Here is a 24,749-nt window from a genome sequence, read left to right as displayed (position 1 = left end):
CCTCAGCACGACTCGAACTCAATATACGGCATTCATGCTGCAATTTTTTACACGACCCAAAACTCAATATGAACCAAACACGCAATTAGTGGTTTAGGATTGAGGTGTTTGACCCGTTTAATTAAATGAATTCGGTTAATTAGGTTTGACCTATATAGTCTTATATATAATTATGCCTCGACACCCAAGGGTGGTCGGCCACCCCAAAAAATTAGTAATGACCATTTCCGGTTGCCCTCCCCCTTTATTGGCCACCCATGCTAGAGAGGACGAATAAGAATTTTTTTTTTTGGCCGTAGGGTAAAGAAAATGGTTTTTGGGATATTATTTTTATAAGTAAGGATATTTTAGAAAATTTTGCTAAAATATGATTCCTTTTCGGTGAGGAAATTTGATCATTCCCATGTTATTACCAAACGAATGAATAGGAATTGTCATTTTAGGATAATGGCCCCTATTTCTATCTAAGTTCAATAAGAACGGCTTGACAACTAGAGTTGAAGTATTTAATAGTTTTCTCAATAAGAAACACTCTGTAAATGATTCTACTTTAGTGTTTCTATAATTCTTAGAGTTTCAATCCTAACACCTTAAATTTGTAATGGTTTCGTGTTCAATTCGCGAGTCGTGTACAAAATTGTCAGCCCTAAATATCGCATGTTGGGTTCAGTTCGTATCAAGACATGTGTATAATACTATACAAGGCAACCCTAATTCGATCAATTTAATTAAACATATTAGACCTCTCAACCCTAACTCATTAATTTTGTGTTAGATTCACGAATTATGTAAAATATTACTAGCCATAGTCGTGATCGAGTTATAGTGTTTGTAGATTCAGCTTTCTATTATGCCACGCTCAATCATCATTCCATTCAAGCTTCGATCTTATATTCTTAGTATTAGTACTCATTTCTATTCCCCAGTTCAGACAGCGGTTACTTGATCTATTACAAGTGCCATACTCTGCAATATTCTAGCATTGACTTCGATCGAGAGAAGAATCACATCGCGAAAGTGAGGTAGTATTGGGATTCGAATCGGCCTCCGTCAGACTCAGTCAATTGTCTACCAAAATATTGATGTCAACTTATTATCACTCTGATTCCTTTCTTGTAACATTTGAAAAGTTCTGCATACGCAATCCTCTTTTTGTTATTACATCTTAAGGATTGCAAGAACTTTGAACAAGTCTATATATATATTTATGGTGATAACGGAGAAGGCACTATGATATTGACCTCAGTCAGGTCGACTTGAATCAACATATATATATATACGCGGTATTCTTCCACCCCAGTATCTACCTGACAGCTGGGTTAATATATATTTGGCTTGAATCCAATGTATATATGCTTCTGAGTCTAAAGCCAATGTATGCTTCTGAGTCTGTTAACCTGTCTAAAATGCCCAAAAGAGCAGGAGGATTGTATGCAAATGCAGTCCACTATTTCAGTATCTTTTTGTTGATCATCTTGGTATTTAGTTCATCAAATGGCATGTCAAACGCACTGGATGATGCTTTGGAGAAACGCCAACCTGACTGCGCGCTCAGCTTCGGTGCTGTTGTAGATTACACCTCCCTTGCCGGAAAAAAAGGAGAAAGTAGCAATGGAGATGGCGCTTAAGGATTTTTATGGCCGGAGGACCAGTCTCCGGCATTACCTGACTCTACATGTGAGAAACTCTCGAGGAGACCCCATCCGAGCAGCCTCTTCTGGTGAGAACTACTTTTCCTTGTCTTAATTGCTTCTTAATTCAACAAGCATTTTTCCACAAGTATCTATCGGGTCTACTGGTCTAGAGAGGGATAAATAAGTCCTATTAAACTATTTTACAACAAAAAGGACAAAAGGGAAAAAAATTATCACCCAACAGTTCAATATATGAATTCTCTGGTGCTAATTGATCTAGATCAACAATAATTTTACATAAATATCTAAGACCAATTATACCGTGCATGCGTGTCATTTATAAACAGAATACACATATGAATAGTTTTCTCAAGATCCTTCATATTGTTATCAATATGCTTGGCTAACTACCATTCCGTTAATTAATAATAATTTACTCTCAGTAGTCAAAACACTTGACAGATTCTGTTAATGTTCATGTTAGTATTATAAAATAATGAAATGTGTCACTCTTAGTACATAAAAAGGAAAAAAATGCAAAATTAATTATGTAGTTCACGTGATTTACAATTAACTTTATGTGGTATCAAAACGAATTTAGAGGTCCTTGCTATGGTATGCTAAAAATACAAATCACTCATTCCAATCAAATTTTGTTAAAAAATTTGACAAATTCCGTTTAGTGTCATGTCAGCGCCAATAAGATGGCGACACGTGTCACTATTAATCAATAAATACAAATATATTAAACTAAAAATATTATTATTATGTTTTTTTTTTCTAAAAAAAAAGGAAAAGAAAAATAGGAAAAATGAAAGGGATGGCCGGCTGCCACCCTTTTGGGGGTCGCCTGCGAGCCATTTACTTTTTTATTTTTTATTTTTTTTGTTTAAAAAAATAGTTTTTTTAATGAATTTTTTGTTTGTTTAGATGACAAGGGTATTATCGGGAAAAATGGCCTTTTTGAAACATAGTGTTAATTTGATGAGTCACTTTAGCACACTTATAAATTCAAGAGGCTATTTTAAAATCGATTATTAATTCATGAGGCTTTTTTATATTTAACACATTTCTTTTTTTAAAGGGGTTGGACATGTACTAGGGTGAGAGTTCTACTTACGAAATGAGAATTCTCAATCTTATTAGTATTAGTTGCCTTAGGTCCCACTAATACATGTCTTGATGAGTTAGGTCTGATTATGACGACTCGTTTTTTTTTTTTAAAAAAAAAAAAAAAACATACAAATGGATATTCACAGTGGCACGACTACATGTCGTTTAGCCAACATATGTCACATGTCTCATAATATGCACCTGATAATCAGAGTTACATCTAATAGCGGAATATAATAATCAATGTGTAGCGGAACACATATCATAAACGGAAATACGTCTAATACGTAACAGTTAATTACAACAAGAGCCATTTACAAGGCTATCTATTTAATGCTTATAAAACACATTACATTAATTATATACCAAAATACAGGCTCAACAAATACATGTGCCATGTAAGACATGAGCCATAAATAAATTACTCAAAATGCGGACTACCCATGAGTCAATGACTTATGACTGTCGCTATATGCTCCAATCATAGCATCACATACGCTAGGTGGACGAGTCAATATCTATATCCGCAAAACCTGCACCCAAAGTATAAACGTCTGCACAGTTGCGGGGGTTGCCGCATCCGCACAAGTGGAATTATAAGCCCACCGTCTTAGCATAAATAAATACACTAAGACCTCAGAGGTATATTATTCACTGAGTTTTCACAAAGAACCAACTTTTCTTTTCTAGTCATGCGTATACTATAACAGCCACCAATTTTATAAACTTTTGTTTGAAAACCCCCATAACTGATATAGCAAACACCGACTAATAGAAAATATTTAAAGCATACTACGCAGCTAAGCTTATACGTAGAAGTTCCATTGTTTGAAAAATCTACATACATCTTCACCTACTATAATACTTTTGATTCAGTGATACTTTAAAAACAATAGCATTTAAATCATGCAATTATCCGATAGAAATATACATAAGCTCTTTTCCATTGAGACTCTTATGCATACTAATACGTCTAGCGAAACTACTCATAGTATAAAAACATCACACTCATCAAAATCATGCTATACACGATCATGCAATGCACATGCTCATTGTTTTTCCTCATGGGAATTACCCCAAGAACATCATGGAAATTAATCCAAGCATCATGGGAGTTACCCCAAGCATAGTTTCCCGTGGGTTATTAACCTCACTTCGATGTACATTTAGCGTTCTTATGCATATGCCTCATGCCTTAAAACAATATACATTTCATTTCATGAATCATATATACCTTTAACACATGCTTTCTTTATAAAAACATAAATTCAACATTTCATTTCTTAAACAATTTGCATAACTTAACTCACTCTAAAATCATATTCATGTTCCATTGCAATCACAGTTTTCAAAACTCCTAACCATAACATACAGTGACTCCATTCATTTAAACTCCACATATCATATTCATACTTCAAAACATCATCATAATTTCAATATACTCAAAAGTACTCAAATCATCCAAAACATAATCAATATACAGTTGGTTCAGGTTTGTAAAACAATATATATTTTGCAATTCATTATATATGAAAATAATACTTCTCAGTAAATAGAATACTCACCTTGGCTTCGCGGATTTAATCATTAGGTCTCCTAGACATCACCTTACAATGTATCACTGTGGAATAACACATTGCACTATTTAGCACTTTAAATAATTAACATTCTATTTAGCACTTGAATCGCTCAAGGCTAAACCGTTAGAAAACTCATAATATTTTTAAGGGTTCAAAACATCTACCCATAAATCTTAGACACTAACTAAAACTCAAACCATACTAACCCAAAGTATTTACTAAGGGTTAGATATTAAAATTACTATTTAACTATTTACTCATAATTTTAATTACTAACCCGCAATTAATTTCACTAACCCATAAATTATTTTCATTAACTCTTATAATAATATTATCCTTAAAATTATATTTACAAATCTCTAAATTATTTCTCACTAACATTTTCTCCATAATATTAACCTTCAAATTATATTCATTAAACTTTTACATAAAACACTACCGTATTTAAAATAACATTAACCCATAAGAAAATCTTAGGGTTAACCTCACAAATACTATTTAAATTAAATACCCATAATTATTTATTTTTACTAACATTGGAACATAGCCCATAGATATTTATTTTTACAAAACTCATAGCTAATTTGGGATTAATCATCACTATAACTACAATTAATCCACAAATTAACAATCTAGGTTTTAAACACTTAAAAACCTTAAATTAATTTAACCCATCAAATTAGAGTTTCTAAACTTTAAACCATAATTTATAAAACACTACCTCAAACACAATATTATTAACCTAACTGCATTTACTAAGGGTTAATCACATAAAAACTCAATTAAAATTAAATACCCAAAAGTTGAGATTTAAGAAAACTCACCAAAACTTCACCAAACCAAAACCCATGGTTTGGTAGCTTCAAGTAAGTTCCAAGTAACCAATTACCTAAATAAAACACTAGATTAAACTCACATTCCAAGATTTAACCAAAAATACCAAAAATACTAGTTTATGGATTTATCTCAAAACGATCGGTAGAAACGTAGATCAACTTCGTAACTCACGTTTCTGAAATCAGATTTAAGTTTAGACGGTTAGATCTATGTAGATCATGATTTTTGTATATAAAACTAAAGAAAAAATAAGTAATGGTGAAGGGGATCCGGACGAATAGCGTGAAAAGAGCTCCCTGCCACTTTAAAATGATGCAGTGCATGACTTTTTGAAAATATCGTCCGTGTCCTATTTTTTTGAAATGCCGTGCGTTGAAATCAAAGGCCTGATGGCCTTTGGTTTAAAAGGGTCATTCAGCCCCTACATATTTTTTTTTTTTAATGGCCGTATGGCCTTTTAATTGAATGGCCATCAGGCCTTTTAAGAGAATGGCCTTATTTTTTATTTATTTAATTCTTCTTTTATTTAACTTTTTGTTTTGACTTTTCTACATTAACTTTTCATCTTTTCTTTAACACACGTGTATGTGTATTTTATGTTAGGTTTGTCTTTCATTTACTCTTCTGTCTTTTTTGAGTCTTCTTGACTTTTCCTCACCCAGCTCTAAATTTTTCTCTTTTTGCCGACATGCCATGTTTCTCTTTTATGGCCTTTGTTTACTTTATTCATTTTATCATCTAATCTCTCTTTTCCTTTTAATCAATCTTTTGTTTAGTTTCTTATTATTTCATTTATCTTTTATAATATTTTCTTATTTTTCTCTTATATATAATTTATTTCTTTGGATCATAAAATATTCTTTGGGTGTTCTATTGTATTTTTTAGTCGTCAAATTAATCTTAGTCATGTTCATTGAATTTTATTTTTAAAATAATAAATAATATTCGAGACATCACAGTTCCCACAGTCTAAGCCCTCCTATACACTCGTAGTACAGTTAGAGTAGTTACAGTTAATCTTTCCACCTGCTTTTGTTTTCTAAAAATAATAATAATAATAATAATAATAATTACTTGGCTAACTGTAATCACTCACATAGACACGTTAACGCAATAATCATCACACATGATAATTTTTTAATGTGGAAAATCCAAACAAGAAAGACAACAGGTCATGATCAGCTTAATTTGACTTTCATACGATAACAAGTACAAAACTTACGATATTCTTATTGAACGAACAACACAAAAATCATAACCTTAATTTGACTTTCATTGTTAAATTATAAAATAACACCGACTAATAAAAAAAAAATTAAATACTAATTAATAACCCAATTAATAAAACCTAGATAAAACTTTTAAGACTGTATTATTTATTTTTCGTTCAGCATCAAGTAGGTTGCTGTTATTGGATTGTAGACTGAAAATTTTGGTTGCAGCTAAGATCCTCATCGAGAAGCATCATGCAAGGGCAATTATAGGGTTCAGAACATGGCAGGAGGCAATCTTAGTTGCTCAGCTTGGCAATGAATACCATGTCCCAATAGTATCATTGGCAAATAAAGCCCCGCCACTGTGCGCCTCTTGCCAATGGCCATTCCTGGTTAGCGCGGCTCGTAGCCTAGACACTCAGATGAAAGCGGTGGCGGCTATAATTCAGAGTTGGCAATGGCGGAAAGTCAACATCATCTATGAAGACTTCAACCCAGCTATCAGTGGCATCACTCCCAACATCATTACCGCCATAAAAGCAGTGGACGCGGAGATTAATGAACTTTTGCCCCTCTCTCCTTTTTCTGCGTACCCTTCTATATCAGAAAAGTTGGAGAGCCTGAAAAATGGACAATGCAGAGTTTTCATTGTTCACACTTCCATTACATTAGCCAGTAAAATCTTCAAGGAAGCGAGTGAGATGGGAATGATGGGGAAAGACTTTGTGTGGATCACCACCAATGATATTACTAGTCTGATAGATTCGCTTAATGCATCATCCATCTCCTCGATGCAAGGTGTCTTGGGAGTCAAGAGCTATTTTTCCACCTCCAATAAACGCTTAAAAGATTTCCAATCTAGATTTCGGGTTATGTTTCGTTTGCAATATCCTGATGGGCCACTTCCGGAACCAGGAACTTCTACCTTCCAGGCCTATGATGCTGCATGGGCAGTGGCTCTTGCATTAGAGGGAAATCCATATTCGAAAAGCAGTAGGAATGGTTGTGTGGATAAAATGAATGGAGAAGAGTTGTTAGAAAACATATTGAAAAGCAAATTTGAGGGCTTGACTGGTGCATTCAATTTTAGTAGTGAGCGGAAATTGGCTGCAGTTCACATTTTTCGCGTAGTTAATGTGGTCGGAAAGAGTTACAGGAAACTTGGATTCTGGACGGAGGGATTGGGCTTCTCAGAGAGCATCAATAAGCGGAGCAATTACAGCAAGTCGATGAACATTCTAGGACAAGTGTTTTGGCCAGGCGGCCCCTGGTCAGTGCCAAAAGGATGGGCGATACCAACTAGTCATGCATACGGACTGAAAATAGGAGTACCTGAGGGGAGCACATTTAAAGAATTTGTGAATGTAACATTTGATCGTCCTGGTGGTAATGCGATCATCAGTGGATTTTCCATCGAAGTCTTCAATGCTACATTAGCGTTTCTACCATATCACTTGCCGTATGATTTTATACCATTGAATGGCACCTATGATCATTTGGTGGAACAAATTCACGTTCAGGTGAAATACTATTTATCTACTGCATACTTTCTCTACTTCATACCCATTTATACGTACAGTACTAAACACTTGTTCTAGCGTAACCGCCCATGCATGTGCTGAATCCATTCATCTGCAACATATATAGAACGTACTTTATAATACAATACTGTGAAGTGAAAGCAACTTAATTAACTTTGCTCCGGATTCGCATAAATGAACCTATTTGATCTCATTTAGGATTTCACCTTATGATTAAAGCATTTCAAAATGACTTCATTTGACCCTAAGGGGCTGGCTCGAGTGGTTAGTCACTTAGCCATAGTGCTTTATGATGCATTAGACATAAAGTTTGACTCCCTTGAGTGCCAACATTTCCTTGGGACCACGTCTACAAGCGAAAGCCCAGACTTTACACGACCCGTATAGAGGTGGCACTTTGCATGGTGTTCCAGGGATCTAGTCAGGGTGAAGCTTCGGTCGAATACGTACCCCAATTGTTAAAAAGAAAAAGGCTTTATTGGCATGTTATGGTAAATTTTTACAAGTTGAACACCTTTATGTCTTTTTACGTTGACTCAACTGAATTTTTTCTTTGTGTATGTGAAGAATCTTGATGCAGTTGTTGGAGATACGGCCATAGTTTCCAATCGTTGTGTACATGCAGAATTTTCGCAACCATATGCTGAGTCTGGTCTTCAGATGCTGATATATATAAAAACTAAAAGATCAGATAGAGCTTGGTTGTTCCTGAAGCCATTCACCATCTATCTGTGGGCATTGACAGGAGTCATTAATGTTTATAATGGATTTGTGGTGTGGTTGATAGAGCGGAATCACCACCCATATTTTAGAGGCAGTATACGGAACCAAATTGGAACCATGCTTTCCTTATCCTTCACAACACTCTTCTCACTAAACGGTAACTATATTTATCTTCCCTCTTTGTTTGTCTTAATTAATTACTTATGTTAAGCCATTAAAGTACAAAGATAGTAATAAAGATACTTTTGTAGGGGCGGTTTTTTTAAAAAGCAAGGATGTTAGAATATTGATTAAATAATTAAATCTACTCTCTTTCCTATAAATTTAAACTTTTTAAAATAAGCGATAAGTTAACGGGGACGTGGGATTCTAAGATACTTTGAAGTAATTGAAACCTACTAAGCAAGGATATCAACACTAGTCTTTGTGTGACAGGGAGGAGGTGTCAAGTATAATGAATCAAAATTACATTAAACTACATTAGAGAATCCATAAATAGAGTCTTGTTGCCCAAGCTATGGAATGCTCTCATGTATGTTATGTGTTTACTTGTAGGAGAGAAATTACACAGCAATCTGTCACGGATGGCAATGGCAGTATGGCTATTTGTTGCGTTAGTCCTCACACAAAGTTTTACAGCCAGTCTAACAACACTGCTTACCGTTCAAAGCCTTGATCCAATAAACGTCGACATGGAGACACTTATAAAGACTGGAGCCAAAGTTGGGTGCGATGCGAATTCCTTTGTTGGGAATTATTTGGAGACGGTCGAACGTTTCGATCCCAAAAACATTGTGGGAATGCATACAGAAGATGATTATGGACAGGCTCTTATAAAGGGAGAGATAAAAGCAGCCTTTCTTGAGGTCCCATATGTTAAAATGTATCTCGCCAAATATTGTGAAGGTTTCACCACTTCGGGACCAACACTCAAAGTTGGAGGCTTCGGATTTGTGGTTGTTCAATGAGCCATTCACCGCTTTGAATTAATCCTTCATCTTCCTTTTCTAATTAAATTGTGTTTTTGTATATTCATTTATGTGTGCGCTTAAAGAATATTCTCATGTCTCAGGCTTTCGCGAGGAGTTCTCCTTATCTACCTGATATTTCCGAAGCAGTTCTTAAAGTGTCCGAAACTGGAAAATTGCAAAAGCTTGAGCATTCTTTAACCTCATCCCTCAACTGCTCCGGATCCACCGCTCAGCCTGATGATACTCACGATAGTCTTGGACTGAATAGTTTCTGGGGCCTCTTTGTCATCACTGGAGGAACATCCACCATTGCTCTCTTCATATTCATCTTTCACCATGTTCGCCACAGATGGTATCAACCTTCTAGCGAAGGACAACCACATCATAACCCTGCCAACGATGAGTTACTTATGTTTGGTCCTGAAATTCAGAACCGAAATCAATCATATTTGTAACAAAGAAGTGAGTTAACATCACACGTTATAGCTACTTATATCATTTAGTTCAATGCTAAAACTCTAGGTCCTCCAGATTTAGGGTGTAATTAATTGTTTCTAGCTATTAGGATTTTTCTGCTTCTAGAATTGAATACGGGATTGATGTAATATATATTGTAATAGAAATGATAGATGGATATGATGTTTATGTAAAACCCCTAATATTATATAGGGTTAAAAGCACTACTTATATATATTTAGAGAATATGATGGGATCATTCGTGTCTTGAATTCAAATTATTTTCATAAGAAAAAGAACCCTTTTATTTTCACTCAAACTGTCGTGGTTTGCAAAAGGTATAAATTTGGTCATCAACAAATGGTAAAACAATCAATTAATGTATATTTATGAAACTTCAAAATATAATCAAGAAGGGTACTAGAAGGGAAACCAAATGTAATCAGAATACATGTAGCAAATATCTTTTCTTTTATTCTTATTTATTTATTATTATTATTATTATTATTCTCTTTTAATTCTTATTATTTTTTAAAGAATAAAACGTTGACATGGAATAGGATCTAAACTAGTAAACTTACCAGATTTTACTAGTCAAAATAGCTAAATATTGGGACCTCTCCCATTTAGCAGTAGCTTTGTGTATTTGATTTTCTTTTGTGTCTGACGATTCAATTTTGTCTAGGTCAAGTAGATATATTGATGTTATTGGAATGTAGACTCACAATTTTGATTGCAGCCAAGACCCTCATCGAGAGGAGAGAAGAGACACACAGAATTAATGGGTGGTTCGGTGTTAGACACGTACGTCTACCACTATGAATTAACCCTAAGGGTTACATTGTACTCATTAACTTAATTGTTTACAATACATAGGTCCTTATTTGTAGTTAAATAAGTCGACCTATATAAGTAAACCTAAATCTACTTATACAAGGAAATACAAATCGACTTAGACTAGGAAATATAAATTAAAAATATTATATTCTAAATATATTTTAATATCACCCCTCAAACTCAATATGGAAGATTCTGAAAGCTTGAGTTTGAAAATCTAAAATGGAGGCAGGTGCCTAGTGGTTGATGAGTTCCAAATATTGTATATTTATACCCCTTAATTTGCATGAGGTAATCCTTTAGTTTTGTTATTTCATAATGTGTAACGACCCACTTTTTACAAAAAGCGTAAATAAAAATTTTGATTTCCACGTATCGTTAAGACATCAACAATGACGTCATCAGAGTATATATTAGCAGCGGAATATAATTTTCTTAATAATAACACATCAGAGCTTCTAACAAAAGTACTTCAAATTAGATAAGAGAGTGTAACTGAATAATTACACTATAAAATAGTATTTGTGCCACATATGGCACAGATAATTTACAAACATTATATTCATAGCATCATTAATAAATATCAACAAATATATAAATATTGTTCTCCGAATATTATTGTGACGACCCTTTTTTTTTTATTTTTTATTTTATACAAAACGTAAAACGAGTCCTTAAAGTGGTACGACGATATGTCGCAAAGCCAACATATGGCAACATATGGCACATGCCCCATAAAATGTACCAGATAATCAGAGTATAACATATATCTATCTATGCAACAGAAAACATAAATCTGAATAGCGGAAATTACAACTTATACATCTATCACAAATTAATTACAACAAAGAGCCATTTAACATTTATCTGTTTGAGTCTTGTTAACACAATATTTACATAACAATAATGACTTTACAAAGAATAAGTGACATAAACGTCACAAGCCATACCAAACTATAAAATAGTAGACAACCCGTGTTCCGACAATTACAACTGTCGCGGAGATCTTCAGTCATAATATCCCAAGTACACTGCTACCAACCCATCAACTATATCGAAGTACCTGTAGCCAAAGAAACATCATCTACACGGTTGTGGTGGTATCCACATCCGCATAGGTGAAAGAATGAGTTCACTGCCTTAGCATGAAACATACTAAGACCTCAGTGGTATAAGACTAACTGAGTTTTCACAAAGAACCAACCTCTATTTTATTTTTAGTCGTGTGAGCACTATATTAGCCACAATTTACCAATAGATAATGCAGCAAACACCGACTATCCAAAAAAACATTTAAAACATACTATATAGCTGTGAACATATGTAGAAATTCCAGTCATCCTTCCTTGGAAGTTTTTACATATAGACCCCTCTATAATAATACTTTTCATCGGTCGCTCAAACATACGTGCACACGATCACTCCATCACAGATATCACGTATACACATAGGTCTTAAGCAAGGAACATGGCATCTTACTCTTCCGTACTAGGATAACATCCTTCAACAAAACACTCGCAACACCATCTCTAATCGTATTCCAGCTTCGTACTTTAAACGTCAGTAGATCATGAGAGCACTAGAGTTAAACTCAATCATGCTAACACGTTTTTCCTGATGAACAAGAATAGTCAACCTTCCTACTCATAGACATGCCATTACTCGCACCTGGGTAGTCATGTATCCATGTACTTTCAAGTTCAATGTATGATCTTAACACATGCGACCATCCGATAGAAATATGCATAAGCTATTTTTCATTAAAACTCTTATGCATACTAATACGTCTAGCAAAACTACTCATAGCATAAAAACATCACTCATAAAACAATGCTGTACATGATATGCATGAACTGGGGCTAATAATGCTGCTGATACTGTTATGCTGCTGATACGGATATGCTGCTGATACTGTTATGCTGTTGATACTGATATGTTGCTGATACACTGATACTGCTGGTATGTATGCTCTATACTACATGCTTATTGTTTTGTGCTTGACCCGTATATATTTCACTACTGTATCACGCTGAAATCATGCAGTTGCTAAATCACGTCCTCTTAAAACTAAACAAATCCAACATTTTATCCAACACTTTGAAATCATTCAAAACATATTTTCTTCATAAAATCTAAACAGTTTCAACATGACATGTTCTCAAATTCAAAACATAGTTTCATAAAACCTAAACAGTTTCGACATGACATGTTCTCAAACAACTTGTATAGTTTAAATCCCAACCGCAAAACATACTCAAACACTTTAAATCCATTAACACCTTTCACTCGTGCATCAATTCTTAAACATCATTGATATAATTTGAACATAATCGAAACTAATCAAATCATCTCAAAACATAAATTTCATCATATGGTTGGTTCGGTTTCATAAAAAATATATATATTTTTTTATCAATCCAATACATATAAAAATATATATTTTCTCAGTGAGTGGAATACCCACCTTGGCTGCATTGGACTCACGACTCGAACTCTACATTGGAGAACCCATTGAAGTCTCCAACTATGACACGATCCTGCAAATACTTATAACATTAGACTATGCTATTGAATCACATACTCTATAACATCCTAACTACCTACATGCTTACACGTTGTGTTACTCGCTTCTAAAGCTATATAGATACCTTAAGCTATTCTTAAATTAGCGTTTAGGTCTTGGTTCATATTTTATTCATCCAATTATCTTTAAGTTACGTTTACTATTTTAGTTGCTTACTATTATTACATCATATTACCATTGTTAATCTCTTAATGGCTTGTTATTTATTCACTTACGTTAGCAATGTATATTTGGTTCATACACATTCATACATATACATATGTATACAACGCTTGAACCTAATCCGATGATACTCTAAAATACTTGGTGTACATGGATAGATGGATTAGCTACTTAGTCTCCCTCTTTTGGATTCATATTAATTTATGTGTTCCTATAAGCTTGCTATATTATATTAGATTAGGTCGAGGCACATACATAGATTTTCTACAAAATTACATAGACACTTATTTTTCCCGAAACTACATTCTCCAATGACTTTATACAGAAATCCAAGTAATATCCTCTCACCCAGCACTACATATAATCGGCCACTAAAAGGAATTACTAAATCCTACTTCTAAAATACAATCCCATATACCATTGAACTCAATTCATTACATAAATGGCAATGGTACATTTCTTTCCAAAACCTCCACATAATTAATAACCACATCATCAAATTACTAACCAAAAACCAGATTTGGGTTCCACCAAAAAACATTATGGAAGTCTAACCACAAATTCAACACTTATTTTAAAACCTTAAACACAATTCCAGCATTACTAAAACCAAAATCCCAAGATAAAAACACCATTAGGTCCAACCTTTTATAAAAACTAATCATAACTTCAATATCACATTAAAGCCCCAATTGGTTAAACCAATCCCTACAACAATACATCCAAATATCATTTAAACAGAATATCAACAACAAAGCCCCAATTGGGACCTTCCAAAATCAAACTATTTTTGCTTAGTATAAAACCTAACCTACAAGCACAATCAATAACCCATTCAGCCACAACTAAAATCAAATTCCAAATCAGCCCTACGATCTCCAATAAACCCCCATTTGGATTTGCAACCAAAAATCTTAAACATTAACCCCTGAAAATCAACCCAAATCAAAACCTAAATATCAAGAATCAAACTACATCAAACCAACAACTCATTCGGTCAACAACAAAACCAAATGGAAATTCAACCAAAATCAAAGACAGGGGGAAGAGAAACCTTACCGAAGCAAGGCCGGAAATCGGCTCACTGGATCGCCGAAAAACTCGCCGGAAAAAAAGCACATGGAGAACCGGGTCCCTCTCGGGTTAGCGGGTCACGAGTTCGAGGGGTCTTGGGCTACGGGTCTTCGTGGTTCAGTGGGTCTTCGCCGGAAATCCCCTGGAGCCACTGGAAATCAGCCCAAAATCGCCGAAAAACTGATTCTAGAGGGTCGGGTTTCACGGGTCGCGAATCACTGGGTCACGGGTTGCACGGGTTTCGCACACATAGGGGTCACGGGCTCACCGGAGATCACGTCACCGGCGTTCTTTGGTCTCGTCGGCGCCACCCACCGGAGGGTCGGGCTCCATCTCCCTCAACTCTCCCGATCTCACTCTCAATCTCTCGGTCTCATCTCTCTGTCTTGATCTCCCTCTCTTTGATCTCTCTTCTCTCTGATCTCTTTTAATCTCTCATCTCTGTGTTCGGGTAGAACAGAGAAGAAGGAAACGTAAATGCAACACAATGTAATAATATAAAGTAATGGCAGTTTTATATGCACAGTCATATTTATTCAAGTAATCATGATCATCTTGCATTCAATCATGTAGAGACATAACTCTAACACATAGATTCAAGGAAACATAATTTCATTTAATATAGTTTAGGAGACGTAACTCCTGTCTAACGTGTTATAGGAAACGTCACTCCCGCTTAGCGAATGATAGGAGACGTAACTCCCGTTTAGCGAGTTCTAAGGAGACGTCACTCCTCTCACAATTTGTCTAAGGAGACGTCACTCCTCTAATAATTATTATTTCTTTTGCACAGGCAGACTTCACTCCCTGTTCCGTAGACAGACGTAACTCCCTAGTCTTTTATTTATTAAGAACTTTGACTCAGGCAGACGTCACTCCCTAATCAGTTGGCAGACGTCACTCCCAATTTCTTTATAATTAAATTCATTAATAAAATAAAAAAATATGCAAAATCCACATGCGCAAATGATTAAATAAAGCAGAAACTACAACATTATGGAAATTCAGCATCACCCTCAGTAAGTAATAAATACTTACCGTTCTTCCTTCAGAAAGTATTTACGAACAAGCGTTCACTGCAATATAATTTGATATAAGCAAATAGTGAATCAATACAATTCACTAAACATACAATTTACTCCTATAACCATTTCTGATTTCTTAATCTTAACTTAATTTCCTATTTATCATTTTAATATAGTAACGGCGTATATAATCAGTTAAGTATAATGCTACTAATATCATATGGACATTATAACAATATTTATTTAAATGACCAAAATACCCTTTTCATAAAATTACCAAAATACCCTTTTCATAATAATTACCAAAATACCCTTTTCCATAATAATTATCAAAATACCATTTTTCATAATAATTACCAAAATACCCTTTTTCCATAATAATTACCAAAATACCCTTTTTACCCAGGCATCACAATGGCATGATTTATACTTCAATTACTCTACTTTGAAAATTCTATTTTAAAACATAACTTAAATCATTAATGGATGGAATCTTATCCAAAATATCTAAAATATCTTGTTAAGATATTTTGTAAAATACCTCAAAATATCTTCTAGGACATTTTGTATAATATCTTAAAATATCTTCTGGGATATTTTGTAAAATATGTCAAAATATTTTCTGGGATATTTTGTAAAATATCTCAAAATATCTTTTGAGATATTTTATAACATATGTAATCATAAAACATGTTATTCTTTTCGTTTCTAAAACGTCTTTCATTTTCTTATCTATTCCTTTTCCTTCTTTTCTACAAATCAAGAGATAACGTAGTTAGGATCTTAGAAATTCTTACCTTAATCAAAACCCGAGAGAGATGAGATCCTTCTTTCTTCTTTGTTGCAAGGCACCCGAGAGAAAGAGAAAGAGAAAGAGAGAAATGGAGAGAACTTATCCTGTTGGCCGAGTGAGGGAAGTAGGAGAGGATCTTCGTTTCTTTTGATACAATCCAAATGGTAAAGATCCAAGAGAGAATTGGTGGTGATATATACATATGTTCATGAAGAAGAAGTAAACTCCTTCATCTTATTGTTGAACAAGAATGATTAAACCATGATGAAAGTAGAAAGAACTTACCAAAGGGAAAGAATTCTTTCTTGTTTTTCACACCACCCTCCGTGAGACTCCAAACAAGAAGAAGAGAGTTCTTCTCTTTGCTTGAACCAAAAGAGAGAGAAGAGAAGAGAGACTTGTAGATCCAAGAGAATTTTGAGAGAATTTCTTCGAGAGAAGAAGATGCGATTTGTGAGAGAAGCCATCCATTTATAAAAGAATGAATGGCCAAGATCTTTCCACAATAATCTCATCTAGTGGCTTAGGAATCAACTTGGAGAACAAGTTTATGAGTCATCAAGTAATCATCACCTTTTCCAAATATCTCTTATCTTCAATTTTCATCTAATGGTTGGGAGAGTTTCTAAAGCATTAAGTTTGGATCAATGGTTGAGAGTTTTGAACATGGGTAGATGAGGTGTTGCTATGAGTCATCAAGCAATGATGATTTGTTAGAAAAGATATCACGGATTAAGCTTTCAAAACAATACATTCAAGTGTGAACGCATTTAGAGTATCATGATGGGTTATTCTAGTAATGATCACTTTAGATAAAAATCAAAGAAAGGAGAGAAGAACGTAGAAGGGTGAAGATCAAGACAACGCCAAAGCATCAAGGGCTGGATTTAACCAAATGGAAAGGGATCATTTCTAAAAGATAAGATTTCTTATCTTCAAGGAATATCAATGATTACACTATGACTCATCACAAGAAAAGATAAGGGAAGATAAAAGGAAGTGAGTTATGTGCGTAGAAGAGGGCTTCACTTAGCATAGGTGACTCACCCATCTAAAAGGAATATTAATCATAGCTAAGAGTGACTCATCTCTTATCCAAAATGAATAATAATCATTACTCATGGAATATCCTTATCTTAGTAACCTTATCCTATAGTTAGGAAATTTTATCCTTAAATATTTACTTGACTTTATAGTAACTATTAAACTACCATACAAGACAAGAAAGGACACTTGTCAACTCAAGAAAACATCAGAATATCAATAGGGTGACGTGGGAGAATCTTGGGCTGCCACCCATGCATGTTGTCCAGTCCAGGGGTTGTAAGTTCACGGACAGTTTCGGCAAACCTAAAAAAATCTGATTTCTATGAAACTTTATAGGTATATAGAGGACTCTAAGATGAGTGTTCTGGCTTTTGAATCGACCAAAACGGAGTTCGTTTCACCCTATTTTTGCTATTCCAAAGATTAATCTGTTTGAACTTTTATTAAACTAAAACTATAAATGCTTCTTAATAAATGAATATTTATTCCACAAATATTCATATGTATATTATTCCTATTATTAGGCCTTAAATCCTATTTTAAGATATAAATTCAATATCTTAAAATATGGGGTGTAACATAATGTTTTTGGTTGGTTTTAATGTTTTAGTGTTTTGCAGGACATTGAGAGAAAAATTGCAATTTTCAAGTAAAAATGCATAGAAGGCTGGAAAAACCACACATGCGCACATAGCAGCATGCAGCGCTCGTGCACTGCGCTGTGCAGCGCCTGATGAATGCCTGAGTGCGCTCGAGCGCACGCTGCAAAACTGGCAGACGCAGAATTGTACTCAAAACGCCAATCATAAGTTTTTTCATGACAAATGCCCCTCTTTCTCTGATTTTTGCAGCTGGAACACGCCCAAAACCCTAGCATGTGATTTTTCCTCGTCTTTTGTAAGAGATGGAACCCTAGAGAGGGGCAGAGGTACCATTTTGCATGGGCCTCTAACCCTAATGTCCCTTTATAAAGCTATAGCTATGCCTCCTTGTTGGAGCACGAATTAGGGCAGTAGCTAGGCCATTTTTTTTCTCTTTTTGTAGCTTAGTTCAATAGCTCTTTTTCTTTTTTTACACTTCTTTTGTAAGTTTTGTTTAATTTTATGTTTGTTCTTCAAGCTTTTGTGGTGTTTTTAGTCATGGGAGGCTAGAACCCTCAACTAAGGTTGAAGATGAAACCTCACCATTGATAACACTCACACTCTTGTTATGCTATTTGTGCATTCCATTGTTTATTGATACATTATTCAAGTTACATTCACTTTCTTGCTTTATGCCTTGGGTTGAATGTGTATTTATTGAAGTAGTTGGACATTTAATGTGTTTCAACCGATGGATACATCGATTTATCGGTTTGAAAGAGGATATTCATTGTGATTTGTTCATTGAATAGATACAATGGAAGATTTGATTTCAAATGGATACTCTTTGTGATTTATCATTGAGTTGGATTCATTAAATGGTTTTAACATATGTGGTTAAGGACTTAAATGACATGCAAAGCTTAAATGTTCTTTGGGTGTTTAAATAGAAAACAAGAGTGTGTGTTGTTGAATTTGGCTTCGCGGGTTCTTGAGCCTTAATTCCTTTTATATTTTATTCTTCATCATCTTTAATTTTACTTTGCAATTTTGTATGTTTTTAAACCCAAAAATTTGAAACAAGGTTAAAATGGAATTAGTTAAACTAGAAATTGATTTTTGACCATGCATTTTCCTGTGGATTCGATCTCACACTTGCACACACTATATTGCAAACGATTCGTGCGCTTACGAGTTAATTAAAATTTGCACAACAAGTTTTTGGCGTCGTTGCCAGGGAAATCGGTTCAAAAATTGATTTTTGTTTGATTCATTTTGTTTTTCTACTAGTTAGGTAGATTTTATTTTATTTTATTTTATCTTTTTTCTTTGTAAGTGTTGTTTTGTTTCTGTTTTTATAAACTAACAAAAAAAAAGTATTTTTTTTTATTGTATTTTCAGTTCTGTTTCTGCATTTTCTGCAGAAGTTCAAGTCTCTCTAACGTATCTCGAGCACAGCCCTAGCATTCTCTCAAGGTTGCAGCACCAACTAGAATCAAGCAGTAACTCTTCAGTTTTCTGTGCTATATGCTTATATTCACTGCTTCTGTGCTGAAATAAGCCTTGTCCTTCATGGTGCAACTAAAATTTTACTTTGTCCTTCATGGTATAAGTAAAACAATTAGGTGCTGCATCTTAGGGGGAGTGTATTAGATGAGGGTGGCTAGGCCCTAGTAATTAATAAGGTTTGACTTTTGACTGATCTTTCATTGATTTTCTCTCTTGTCTAGAAAATCTAGTTGCTTTTTGTTATATCAGTTAAATTCATACCTTTTGGGAAAAGTCTTCACACACACACACACGCATTGTATGAGTTGAGTAATCTATTTAAAATTTCTATCTGCATGGAAATTTGTGTTTATTGAATACTTAACTCTCATTTATATCTTTGAATATTTTTGCAATGCTGTTTCACTGTTTTATTAGTTGATTATACATGCATGTTCTGAAGCTAACTTTAGGGAAAAACATTTGTCTGCAAATTTTTCTCCAGTTTCAGATTTTCAGTGTGAAGCGTCCGGACGGACCTATTCTTACGTCTGGACGAGTGCAGTCTTGCCGTACGCTGTCCTAGCAGTAGCCGTTCGGATGGTTAAGTGACATATCCGGACAGGATCTCTACAGGTTTAAGACTTGAGTCTCTTTCTCTGCCATACACACATCTCTGCATTTTTATCATGTCATGTTGTGTGTTTTTCTCATAGATTTCTCCCGAGATTTTGGCATTTTCTGCACATCTCTTCTCATTCCATGGTATTTGATGTGTCTTCCTTTGTTCTTTTAAAGTTTTGTGCTTTTTAGAATATTGAAATATTTGTTGATTGGAATACTCTCTTGAGATGTTGTGTATGAAAATCCTATCCTGTCTGGGTGTTGGGTGGATATTGTTATATCCGTGTTATTTGGATTGCGATCTCTGCTTTTGCAATACTTGGGCATCCAATTGACAACTGTCATAATACCACTTTCTTTTTGGGACTAACAGGATCTAATATTTCTTTGTGGTGTTATTTTTGGAAATATTTATGTTTAAATCTTTTCAGGAATATGTCGTCCAGCAGCTCCCAGCACAATATCTAGCAGATGGATCCTTTGGAAAACTGACCATTGTTGAAGTCAGATGTTCAAATTCCAAAAGCCTCAGGATTAAGATGAGCTCTTTCCCCTAGCTCATGCAAAGCCTTTCATAGCATTCCCTCGGATCTTTATCAGTTAGAGGTTCAGTGGTGAATCTCCTCAGTTATCTTGCAGACCAGTTGCTTAGAGGATGTCAATCTGCGGATAACCAATTTTAGGCTTTGCAAAATTAAGAGATTGAAGATTTTTCAGTCCATGGTTATCGGCTTCCTGAGCTAGAAGCTGAAGTAGTACAAATCTAGCTTTTTATACGGATTTCTCTCCGCTACTTGATTTAAGTGGATCAGCGGGATTTGGTACTTGGAGGATTTTGTTCCTCTCTTTTGGGCCACTTGCTGACTCTTCTCTATTTTCCTATTGTTTAGGATTTTAGAACGTTTTTGTCTGTGGATTTTATATACTCTGTTTACCCTTGTCCTGTTGAGACATCAAGGGGGAGTATTTTATTACTGTGGTCTTTCTAAACTCTGTTTACCCTTTGTCCTTTTGAGACAGAAAAGGGGGAGTATATATTTGTTTTGGACCGGAAATGTATTTTTAACCCGGTCAAGTGATTTTTGTCCCAGAATGGCCAAAGGGGGAGTTTGTTAGTTTTTGTGTTGGCTGCATTCTATTGGACAAAATCACTTCTATGTAATGTTGCTGCTTTCACAGGGATGCTGTTTTATTCAAAGTTTACACTTCAGTCATGAGCTTCAAGAAGACTCTGTGCAGAATTCAAATCAGTCAGTTCAGTTCCCTTGCATCCATCCGGACGACATGGTATTCCGTCCGGACGCTTATCAGTCAGTAACATCCGTCCGGACGATGAGAACTTTTCGTCCGGACGTCCCTCTGTGTCCAGAAGCTTCGAATTGTTCAAGGTTGCATCCGTCTGGACGTAATGGCAAATCGTCTGGCCGCTATTCAAAGTTCAAGAAGAATCCCGCGTTCAAGTGAATCCGTCCGGACGACGTGGCTATACCGTTCGGACGCCATTCAGTGTTTGACAAGCATTAGGTTTTCTGCCTCAAGATAAAGTTACGGGAAGACGGCTGCAACCGTTCGGACGATGTGTGATCCTATCCGGACGATGTCCTCCATAAGGCAAGTCATGCATACAAAGTTCAAATCGTCCGGACGTCAGTCTTCATGGTCCGGACGATCAAGCATCATAAATGGAAATTGCGTGCACCAGTTCAACCGTCTGGACATCAGCTTTCAGGGTCCGAACACTCAAAGCCTTATTATGGTAATTACGTGCAGCCGAAGTGCAACCGTCCGGACGTTAGGGCAACACCGTCTGGACGCGGCCTTGTTATGGAAGCTTTCAGTGCTATTTTGGAAAGGCGGTTGCAGTTGACCGTCCGGACGCTCAGTCAAGCCGTCCGGACACCCTCGAGTATTTTGATAATAACTTTTTGGTCAAATATCGGATTGAGACAAAATCGGCGTGATTGGAAAGCTAATGAAAAATGATGCAATTTGATGGTCAGGACGCCCAATAGAATCATCTGAACGGCCCCCGTACGGATGGAAACATCAAGCGCCCAGAAGGCCCTGCGAAAATTTAAGAATTTTTCAGAATTGCTTTTCGGACACGGAAACAGTTGCCCGTCCGGACGCCCAAGGCTACCGTCCAGACGCGTGTACCAGAGACTCTGATTCTGACCTGATTTAGGACTTCTAAAGCCTATAAATAAGAGGCTGTAGGCATGCATTTGACACAGAATTCAATAGGGAATTCCTTACAGCTTAGAGAGGGTGTTTAGGGAGATATAGAAGATCTGTTAGCTCTCTAGCTTTTGCCAGTGTGTGATTGATCAGCTGTGAAGTCTATCTTAGGGGTTGGCACTAAGGTAAAGGATTCCATTGAAGACCCCTTTAGGTAGGAGACCTGGTTAGGAGGCAATCGTGTTAGGCTACACGTTATAGTGCAAGGTACGACCACTGCATCAGAGGTATGTGAGTGCTATTACTTTGTATCTAGTCTTGTCTTCTGAATAGTGGATATCTTGGGTTTGGCCGCCCCGGAGTGGTTTTTCTCTTAATTGAGTTTCCACTTCATCAACAAAATATTTGTCTCCTTTAATTCCGCATTTAATATTTTGTTGCACATTGTTCACACACACTTGTTAAAATTAGAAGTGCAATAATTTTCATGGCCGATCTAGAAGAAACCTTCAATACACTGAGGAGTTATCATATAAAGTTGAACCCAGCAAAATGCACCTTCGACGTATCGTCAGGTAAATTCCTGGGGTTCATGGTCTCAAACAAAGGAATCGAAGTGAACCCAAAGAAAGTTCAGGCTGTGCTGGAAATGCAGGCTCCCCGTACAACGAAGCAACTACAGCAACTGACCGAGAGGATTGCAGCTTTAAACCGTTTTATCTCCCAATCAACGAATAAGTGCTTGCCCTTCTTCAAGAAACTTCGAAAGACATTTGTTTGGAGCGACGAGTGTGAAGAGGCTTTGGGCCAGCTAAAGGAATACCTAGCCAATCCACCACTCTTAAGCTCACCAAAAGAAGGGGGGATCCTTTACTTATACCTAGCAGTATCACCATCAGTTGTCAGCTCGGTATTAATCCGAAAAGAATCCGGAGTTCAAAAACTAGTATATTTCACAAGCAAGGCGTTACACGGAGAGGAAGAGAGATATCCTCAAATTGAAACGTTGGCCTTTGCCCTCGTCACTTCAGCTCGGAGGTTAAGGCTATACTTTCAAGCACATGATATAAGAGTACTCATCGAGTATCCTTTGAAGAAGATATTGCAAAAACCCGACCTCTCGGGTAGACTGGTGAATTGGGCCGTGGAACTCAAAGAATTCGATTTAGAATTTTATCCGAGGACCACAATCAAGGCTCAAATCTTGGCGGACTTTATAGCAATCATCTCGAGAGTGAAGAGCTTCCCGAATAAGATATGTGGATAGCATATGTTGATGGGTCGTCCATGAAGTCCCGAAGTGGAGACGAAGTTGCCTTGATGACCCCAGACAAAGAGGAGATTTCAGTAGCACTAAAACTGAATTTCCTGACCACAAACAACGAGGCAGAGTATGAAGCAGTAATAGCAGGCCTCAGCCTGGCAGAACATCTTGTGGCAAGGAACCTAGAGATCCGGTGTGACTTGCAGGTGCTTGTCGGTGACATCCAGGGTGGATACGAAGCCAAGGGAGAAAAAATGATCAAATACTTGGCCAAAGTTTGCAGTTTTTGGGACCGTTTCAAGCAAGTGGTAGTCACCCAAGTCCAAAGGACCAAGAATGAGAAGGCCGATGCATTGGCTAGACTAGGATCGGTAACGGATGAGAAGATCGCAGCCTCCAAACAGCACGTAGTGGTTCTGGATAACCCTTCTATAGCCAACTTTGAGTTGGTAATGCAGGTCGAAGATTCCTACGACATCCCTGAGTGGGCTAGGACTGTAGTTGAACACCTGAAGGATGGAATACTACCGGACGACAAAAAGGAAGCTCAAAAAATCTAGATGCAGTTAGCTCGGTATACTATCATCGATGAAATTCTGTATCGCCGAGGTTACACGCTTCCACTCCTGAAGTGCCTCTCAACAGCCGAGGCAGAATATGTACTTAAAGAAATTCATGAAGGAGTATGTGGTAGCCATTCGGGGGGTCGGATGTTAGCTCAGAAAGCTGTACAAAGCGGCTACTATTGACCCACAATGAATCAAGACTCAATGGAGATGGTCTGAAGGTGCGACAAATGTCAAAGGTTTGCAAAGGTTCAAACAAATCCTCGAATAGAACTCAGCTCGGTTTCGTCACCGTGGCCGTTTGCTCAATGGGGCGTCAACATCATAGGTCCCATGCCAACGGGAAAAGGGAACTGTAGATTTATAGTAGTTGCAGTGGACTACTTCACCAAGTGGGCAGAAGCTGAGCCTTTGGCGACTGTCACAACTGGGGCTGTTAGTTTGTAATTGGCTACAT

General features: G+C 36.2%; 1 protein-coding gene and 1 long non-coding RNA gene across 3 annotated transcripts in view; one reads left to right on the top strand and one right to left on the bottom strand.

Annotated features, from left to right (window-relative positions):
• The first annotated feature begins 1,334 nt into the window (after positions 1–1,334).
• LOC133859896 (glutamate receptor 2.8-like) overlaps positions 1,335–24,749 on the top strand; it is a 65,429-nt gene continuing 42,014 nt past the window's right edge. Inside the window, exons 1-5 of one of the 2 annotated variants that reach the window (XM_062295470.1) lie at positions 1,335–1,720; positions 6,607–7,898; positions 8,487–8,799; positions 9,198–9,595; positions 9,715–10,277. In XM_062295470.1, coding sequence (XP_062151454.1) covers positions 1,612–1,720; positions 6,607–7,898; positions 8,487–8,799; positions 9,198–9,595; positions 9,715–10,068 — 2,466 coding nt within the window. In that variant the 5' untranslated portion in view covers positions 1,335–1,611 and the 3' untranslated portion in view covers positions 10,069–10,277. Of the gene's footprint in view, positions 1,721–6,606; positions 7,899–8,486; positions 8,800–9,197; positions 9,596–9,714; positions 10,278–24,749 lie in introns of those variants that run through there. The other variant, XM_062295471.1, reaches the window with a different exon arrangement.
• On the bottom strand, positions 15,765–16,964 carry LOC133860651 (uncharacterized). Its single transcript, XR_009898899.1, has 3 exons — positions 16,830–16,964; positions 16,549–16,688; positions 15,765–15,802 (listed from the first exon to the last, which is right to left on the bottom strand). It is a non-coding gene; the product is annotated as an uncharacterized LOC133860651 (long non-coding RNA).

Source organism: Alnus glutinosa, chromosome 2 (assembly GCF_958979055.1).
Source record: "Alnus glutinosa chromosome 2, dhAlnGlut1.1, whole genome shotgun sequence".
NCBI classification, from domain to species: Eukaryota; Viridiplantae; Streptophyta; class Magnoliopsida; order Fagales; family Betulaceae; genus Alnus; species Alnus glutinosa.
The sequence above is the reverse complement of the archived record's forward strand: the minus strand, read 5'-3'. Positions and strand labels throughout refer to the sequence as shown.